Source organism: Antrostomus carolinensis, unplaced genomic scaffold, assembly GCF_000700745.2.
Source record: "Antrostomus carolinensis isolate BGI_N321 unplaced genomic scaffold, ASM70074v2 scaffold52647, whole genome shotgun sequence".
Classification (NCBI taxonomy): Eukaryota; Metazoa; Chordata; class Aves; order Caprimulgiformes; family Caprimulgidae; genus Antrostomus; species Antrostomus carolinensis.
In genome coordinates, this window is record NW_010327669.1 from 13359 (window position 1) to 21660 (window position 8302).

The 8302-nt window shown below is 40.3% G+C and overlaps 1 protein-coding gene across 1 annotated transcript in view; it reads right to left on the reverse strand.

The window, feature by feature from the left end:
- Positions 1 to 5425, reverse strand: part of AKR1A1 (aldo-keto reductase family 1 member A1) — a 16734-nt gene extending 11309 nt beyond the window's left edge. The window contains exons 1-2 of the mRNA XM_010171952.2: positions 5336 to 5425; positions 1 to 70 (exon numbers count right to left, since the gene is read on the reverse strand). The exon at positions 1 to 70 is cut by the window's left edge and continues 50 nt beyond it. Coding sequence (XP_010170254.1) covers positions 1 to 70; positions 5336 to 5425 — 160 coding nt within the window. The remainder of the gene's footprint in view (positions 71 to 5335) is intronic.
- Between the last annotated feature and the right edge of the window lie 2877 nt (positions 5426 to 8302).

Sequence of the window (8302 nt, forward strand, 5' to 3'; positions counted from 1 at the left end):
TGCTGTAAGCTGCAGCACAATCAATGTGGTGATAACCCACACTCAGAGCGTATTTCACTGCTTCTTTCACCTGTAATCAGAAACAGATTACTGAATGCAATCAGTGGAAAGGGACTAATGACTTGGGGGGTGTGTGAGGGGGAGATCTTAGGGACTCAGTGAGGAATACCCCCAAAGTACAGACCTACATAAGGTCAGGAGACCCAGAGCAGGCTGTGGTTGCCTGTGGCACAGCCTTTGGGATTGAAGCGCTAACTGCTAGTAGGTGCTCCAAGAGTGACAAGAAAATGGAGCATGCAAGCAGGCCAAGCACGCAAGAACTCCCCAGAGAGAACAGGGATTCCTCCTTAACTAGAATTGTCACACTTTTCTTAAATATCAAGTGAGCTTTAAGAAGCAGTTTTCAAATAAACCATGGCTTAGGAAGACAAACTTTCTGGAACTAACAGGCCAATCAATCAATGTCAGCCGAGCCTAGAAGACAGCTCTGCTCTCCCAGCAAAGGAAAAGTCTTGTTTCTACCTACAGAATTGACAGAGTTTGGGTTTGATTCAACTGCTCACACCTGATTTCTAAGCTAACGCTATTTTATGGCACATTTTTCCTTCATGCCTCATTCTCACTGATTGCACAACAATAGAAGTCACTGTACTGCTGAATATTAACCCCCAGCCTGCAGAGGATCTCCGATGAAGCTCCCAGCTTTGCGTTTTGCTTTCCACAATGGTGACAATGAAGGTGTTGCCAACAGTAACACATCCTTACTCCATATTGTTACACATAAGCCAGAACAGTTGGGTATTAAGGCACCGTACTTTGAATCTGTTTCTGCTTTTGAAAGTTCTAATGAAGCACAAGCACAAAACAATCACACACATGTGGGCCTCAGATATGGAGCAAGTCTAGAAACCAAAGAAGGAAACACAGAATGGCAATTTTTTGAGGTTTCTTAAATAGCTTTTGAATAAAGATTTTTCATAACTGATTGTGCAAGAACCAAGAATTACTACAGATTTCAGTGTAGTCATCATCTCCTGTTAGGCTGATGAGCATTAAGTGAAATCCATTTTATTTAACTTCCAGTGGACAGCAAGCACATGATCTCTTTTACATCTGCCCATCTCCAGTGCTCCAGTAAGACGACATCTTACCTGTACAGTGATTTCTACACATTGCTCTTCTCTGACTTGTCTCTCCAGACTGTGCTAGACTGTAAATCACTCTGTGTAGAGGCTCGATGCAATAGGGCCCTAATCTATTTATAGAGATTATGTCTCTCTTGTCCAAAGACTTTAAAAAAATGTGTTCACAAGGCTAGAGACTGATTTCTTTCAACTTAGGCAAAGTACTGGTATTTTCAATTTTAAAGCTGACAAAATTATTAATACCAATTAAAGACATGTACAGTCCTGCTTTCAGATGCTACAGAAACAGAAGAAAGAATCAGATGTGAAAAAGATCTACTGGTGGATTTTATTTATTTTTCTTATCAAGGACAGCAGTAAAGGCAGACACAGGATATTCTGACTGCATTCTTTGGCATTTTGAGAGGAAAACTGGAATGTAGACCAGTTTCCCTTAGCCAGAATGACAAAGCACTTCTATTACAGCACTTAAGTAAGCAGCTTCCTTTCTCTAGCAGGACTATCTACAGTCCCTGTTTCACTTTGACAAAGACATTCCTCAGAAGGTCACTACACAGTCAAGGTCATAGTAATTCTGAAATCGCTTGAGACATATCAAAGGCTTTTAAGACTTAACATCCACTCCCCAAAAAGGTAAGAGCTGTGGAGCAGAAGCAGAGAGGGAAGGAAAACCAGCAGTGTTTGTCTGTACTAATCCCCCATTTCCTCTATACATTTTGGAAATCCAACAGGCACAAAAATTGCCGTAAAATGAAAAGTAGGCACCCCTTGCAGAAAACTGAGGATAAGGCACTCCAAACACATCTCTGCAAAGCAATGAACAGGTCATTTTTCTACATCAGACTGCTTTGATAAATTCCAAGCACTGAAAAACTGGGACTGATCACTTAAATAAGGTCTGGATTTGGGCAACATTTGTATTTGTGTAAACTACTCTCAGTCTAGTAAAGCATTCCATTGTAAACTGAGAGCTCCTGTTCCACGCAAAAGGCAAATAATCAAGAAAAAACGTGCAAAAAAGCATTTCTTGGACGGGGGGAAACCCTAATAACAGACAGATGTAAACCTAAGAAGAGTATTTTGTTTAAATAGAAAGTTTTGTATTTTTGAGATTATATTCAGACAGGTACATGCACTTCCTGGGTACAGGAAAAATTTACGGTACTTTTTACAAATTACAATTTACAAAGTACATTTGCTGACAGGAAATAGGAAGAAAACAGATGATCAGTCCACATGATGTTCAGATGCAATACAACTAGAGCATAAGCGTTGCTGTATCACAGTTTGTACATAATGTACTAAAATCTGCTGAAAAGGAACTCAGACCACCACGTAAGTAATGCCAACTTAGAGCCGACGTTCCCTGAAACAGAACTTTGCCTCCTATCCTTCAGATGTGGAATTTAAGTTCCTTCCTTAATATATACCCGTAGTGGTGAATTTTTGTGCATGTAACAAGGATTCTCTAGATTGCCTAACAAACTTTTCAAGAACTAAAGTCTCCTTCATAGCTGCAATCCTGTCACAAGACACCAGTTCTCAGTCCAACTGGTTTTCTAAGGTACACATTTCCTCTTCAGCTTTCCTGAAGTTTCACACAGAAAAATACAACTTCCCTCAGCCCTACATCTCTCTTTCCCACAGAACCAGTCTCTGCCACAGCAGGTTAGACTGTTCATCTGGTGGGGATCAACCTCCACACTAAAAGCATGGCTCACTTGAGAGAACAAAGCATTAAAGGATTACAGATAATCAAGCTTCAATATTAAAAAAACCAAACCAAAACAAAACCAAAAACAAATCCAACAAACAAACCACACATGCTACTGGTATTCTGGATGCTCCTGGCTGAATGGATTTCTCTTTGAACTCATTCATGCTTCCAGCTCATAAGCTTCTGTGCTGTGTTCCCTTCTGTTCAATAGCCCTCCATCATGTTTCCATGGCAACATGTAAAACAAATTTCTCTTCTAGCATTTGATCATGTAAGATAGAAAACATTGTATTATTTTAAGTTAGTCTTCCAGTGTGGATTTACATCTCAATTTCCTCCCCGCCCTGTTCCTACCATCTAGGAAACTAGGGCTACGATGACACCTTTTTACTGGACTGCTAAGATCTGGCTTACAAGGACAAGGCTTGTTTAGGATCAGGAATAGTAACAGCAATAATAAAGAAATTAATCAAGAGAGTAAGGTCAAGACTGAAAAGCAGCTTGGCAAGGAAAAAAAAATACAATCTGCAAAATATTGACCTGCAATAATCTAAAAGCCATCTGCTTTCACTCTTGCTTCTAATGCAGCCCTTGCACAAAGCAGCTTTCGATAAATAGCTTCTACCTGGGAAACAACCAGACTAAATACAATCAGTTAGTATTCTTCTGCTTCTCTAGGTTTTTGGCCCTTAGTCTTTAAATCAGAATTATAATTATTCTCTCTGAAATACATCATGTCCTTTTAAGGGTAAATAATTTGGACGCTGCCAAATTGCTCTTATGCTTCTGTATTTGACAAAGCTCCATTTAAAACAATGTAAATGATGCAAACAATTTTGAAGAGTGATAAATATTAATTTATTTGTTCCAAATGAAAGGAATAATAGCAATTTCTGTAACTCTGGTCACTTTCACTGCACTTTCTAGATCATGTCTTCAATGCATTCCAGGAGTAAGTCTTTGAAGATAGCTAATATTTCACAGAAGTGACGCCCATTGATTTCCATGGAACCCCAGAGACCATCTCTGGATTCCACGTGGGGTTGAGCTGCTAGAAATACTGCTTACTATGGCAAAATCCATCTGAATTAGGTTTAAACTATGCACAAGCAGGATCTTTCCAGATTGTTTTATAAGACTGCACTTTCCTCAGAACACTTAGTGCACAAAACAAACAATGCATTCATATCTTGTTTGTTCAGTTTCAGGCATTTGTTTTAGCACAATGCACATTAAACTGCTCTGGGCACACAGAAATTCATCCATTAAGTTCCTGCGGTCTAACAAACTTAATTCAGCTGTCAGTTGATGTTTTAAGTGACAGAGCTGAACATTCACTCTTGTCCTCATTTAAGAGGTTGACTGAGCTCTCACACCAGCTCAGCTTCCACATTAGCACAGCTTCTATTCCCAACAGATCCACTGTCCTGACAGTTGTTTGGACAGGAAGACCAACAATAAAGTGGCTCTGAATAGATTTAATTTTTATAGCTTGTTTCCCACCTTTTCCTCTAGCTGGCACGAGAGAACAGCACAACCTCCTGAGAAGGGTTTTAACTTTCCCTTTTAGTCAGGAGAACAATGTCATCCAACATACTCCAAAAACTATCAGGAAGCTAACGCAAGAGTATCAGCAAGATATACAACATTTACTGCACAAACACGCAATGGCACACATAATCCAAAAGGTATTACCAACAACAACACCAGCTAAGAATTCCACCAAGCAATGGACACTGCCTTTCACAGCAAGTATGTGCAATCTCTTCCCCCAAGAATTTATCTTTTAATTAAATGAAACAGAAAGAAAAAGACAGACAAGGGGGAGAAGTATTACAATAGGAGGCACAGTCCATAGCATGCAAACATTCCCACAGACAGTTTGTAGTAACTCACAGAACTGTTTCCAAGTGTGGTGTTTGCCAATTTATTGTATTTAGAAGCAGAGTGAATGTCTAATGACACATTAGTCTTCTTAGTCTAAAAGCAGGATGATCCAAGCAAGTTCTTTGTTTTTCTGCTAAACACAGGCTGGCCACTGCAACAGGACTTACTACAAGAACAACCAGGGTTCTTGCCTCCCAAAATAATGCTTTCAGCTGAGTCATCACCCAAGCCAGAGCGATGTCTGGGCAAACTGGCAGCCTGAGGATTTACTGGAGGAAGAGTCAGGCACCATACTACAGCCACAGCATTTTCCCTCTCACCTCACTCATTGGTCTCCTTCTGGATTCATCTCCCAGAGCACCACTGCCTGAGGCCTGGGTTTACAAGTCTTAAAGGATATTCTGCTGCTTTTGTGCCTTAAGGCCTTAGTCATGCAAATATATACATACATTCCACTGACTCCAGGGGACCTAAGCCTAAAACTATTCAAGGGAAGGATCCAGGCTTCAGATCTGGGATCTTCCAAAGAGATGCACAAAACACACATACTAGTTGAGAGCACAATATTGTGTTGGTCTCTGCTTACTTGGCCACGTTCACTTTTCCAAGTTCCCAGTCCTATGAGAGGCATCTTCTGCCCAGTGTGGAGTGCAACGAAGTCGCATGCTGCAGACATTTTCACCTAAAGAAGAACAAGAACAAACTGAGTTTTGCAGCAATTCAGCTTACCTTTTCTATGCAAAAAAAAAAATAAATAAATAACCACTGAAACCCCCCCTCTCTGATGTGAAGTCGAAGCTAGCAGAGAGGACAAAATGGAGGCACTTTCAAAGGTAGACACTAGGAAATAACATTGCAGTACACAGATGACATAAAACTGGTGCATATATAATTTTTTTAATCATTCTGACATAGAACCAGAAATAGCTGTGTGCAAAGTGAGCTGAAATGAAGTAAGTCCTTACATATTTATGTGTTTTGAATCCCAAAATAACTTTGTTTTCCTCCTCTTTTCTGTCTCCCTGCTCACTCAGAAAGGAACAGTATCTTTTAAAGACCTGAAAGATGCATTGTTCCCATACTGCTAAAATCTGCACGTGGACTATGATGGAAATTCAAAACTAAGGGCTCAACTCTTGCATAAGGTGCATTTCAAGTACAAACAGAATGCAATAGCTAGCCTGGCTATTATAGAAAGTGTCACACACCTGATTTAGCACAAATTCACAGGAGTAGTGTTCTTCTGTTACTAAAGGGAGAATGAAAAAAGATTATGCAAAGGCAGTTGTCACTTTGAGCCTGGGCTTCTCTCTCATCCTTAGCACTGTGATATCCAAGCATTTTTCCTGTGAAATTCAACAGAGCAAAAGTTCAGCAGTATCTTCCGTTCCCTGCTGCTGACTTTATAGCTGCTGCAAACAGCAAGCTGTTCACAGTGGCAAAATTTTTTATTGAAAAGGAAGGTTTTACAGTGTGTCCCAACATCCTCACAATCTATGTTTCTGGTCAAACTGTTAAAAAAAAACCTGCATTCAGGATAAGTTCCAAAGCTGGCTAGCTGATTTCAGCAGAATCTGAGGAAGTTACTTCCCAAGTTCAGCTGTGTCCAAACTCATTAATGTTATTTGTTTAAAAAGAAAACAAACAAAACCAAGCATGCAATGTTGGTTGAAGGGCTGACTACGTAGGAGGAATGGATGTTTTCAAAGTCAAGCATTCACACAGCATACTATGCCAAAATACATCTGCCTTCTCCAACGTTGTTATCATTTTCCTCAGATAATTAAGTCTCAGCTGATGGATATGTTCACACAGAAAGTTTATATTTTCAATTTCTTGCTTAGCTTCTTGAGCCATATTTTTGTAGATTTAGAGCAGACAGCAACCATCACACTTGTTTTACAGAAAGACATAATAGAGCAGTTGGAGTGATCCTGACCTGAAGGACATTGTACACCAAGGACCTGGTGATCCACCTAACAGTTAACCTGAGTAGGTGCAGGAGTATCTTGTGCTGCACTTCACGCCAGCGCTGTGGGACACGCATCCCAGGGCTGCAGGATACACATCCCTGGGCTGTAGGATAAGCTCAGCAGATAGCTGTAAGAGGGGAGTCTGCGGGCAGCTCCCTCTTGGTACCTGCGATTACACCACCTACACGTCCTCATGTCCTTGGCTTTATCTAAAAAAGCAGGAAGTTCTCATGTGAGCATCCTTTCTGTTTGACAGTAGAAATGATGAATAGAGTTGTTTTCTTCTAAGAGAATCTGTAGTAGCTCGAGTGACTGAAACAGGGTAACCCTTTCTATGTGCAGGACCTGCACAGTGTGCTGTGTGTGAATTGGAGGAGATCTGTTCAGTGCTGCACAACTCAGGGTTCCCAGCACCTGAAGGGATATAAGACTATCAGTGCTCTCCTCTTTCTTTATAGGGTTAGATCTAACAAATAGCATTTGAGATGATACTTTACAGAGTCTGAGTGCCCTTCTTATAGGGATTGTAACAGACCAGCACTTCTTGATGCAAAACAGCAGTTAAACAAACTAATGGCTCTGAATTTGCACTGAGATGTATTAAGTCCAGATGTTAATGCTAAAGGAAATCACTGGTGAACCAAACCATGGGTGTACATGTATGTTTTGGGGTACAGAGTCAGACAAGGAAGAATGATAATGACAAGAGCATTCTCTTCTCTTCTGAATTTGTATAGCAATTCTGTAGTCAGCCACATGCAAGTAGGTGCTTTTTACCTGAAATTAGTTGCCTAAATAAAGGTATCTTCTTACACCATGCAATACAACTAGACTTAAGGCTTTTTGATTCACATTGGCCTATAACACAAACACAACACAATCATATGCTTCACACAACCATGTTACACAATCATCTTCAGTGCAGCACTTCAGCCCAGAAGACAAGGTACATGTTTAATCAATAACTAGCATCAGCACATTTTCTAAGAACCATCTTGCTTCATGTAACACTGTTGTATATTAACATTGCAGAGAGAGCAGAACTACAGCCTCTGGAAGACTGGAAACATGCCAGAATAAGAAACACTGGATGAAAACACACTAATTAATTCTTTCCACTCAGATTCTTCCCCTAATAAGGAGATGTAAGAGAACTACAGTGTCTGCTAGTCATCATTATTTAGTTCATTAAAAAGCTGGAAATCTCTTTTTAAAAAACCAAAGACAAAAATAAACATAGAAGCCAACTAATTCTGAAAAGTAAGATGTGGTTTTTGGCTTAACAATACCCACCCATTGCCACGTTCACATAAAAGAGGCAAAGCTCGGAGTAGTTCAAAGGCAGGGCAGCAGCCTGGCTAGGAGGATGCATGAATAACTCGAGCAGTGTAAGCTACACCTGTGCATCAGTCCACAACAACTCATTTTGAATCCAAAGCAAAGAGTCTTCTACCAGCAAAGCGCACATAAATGTGCATTAAATTAATATGCATCGATATGCAAATAGGTGCATATTCAAAACACAGAAGTCCCTGCTATTGAATCGCTCAATTACCCAGGCTCAGGGGCTCACTCTCCGT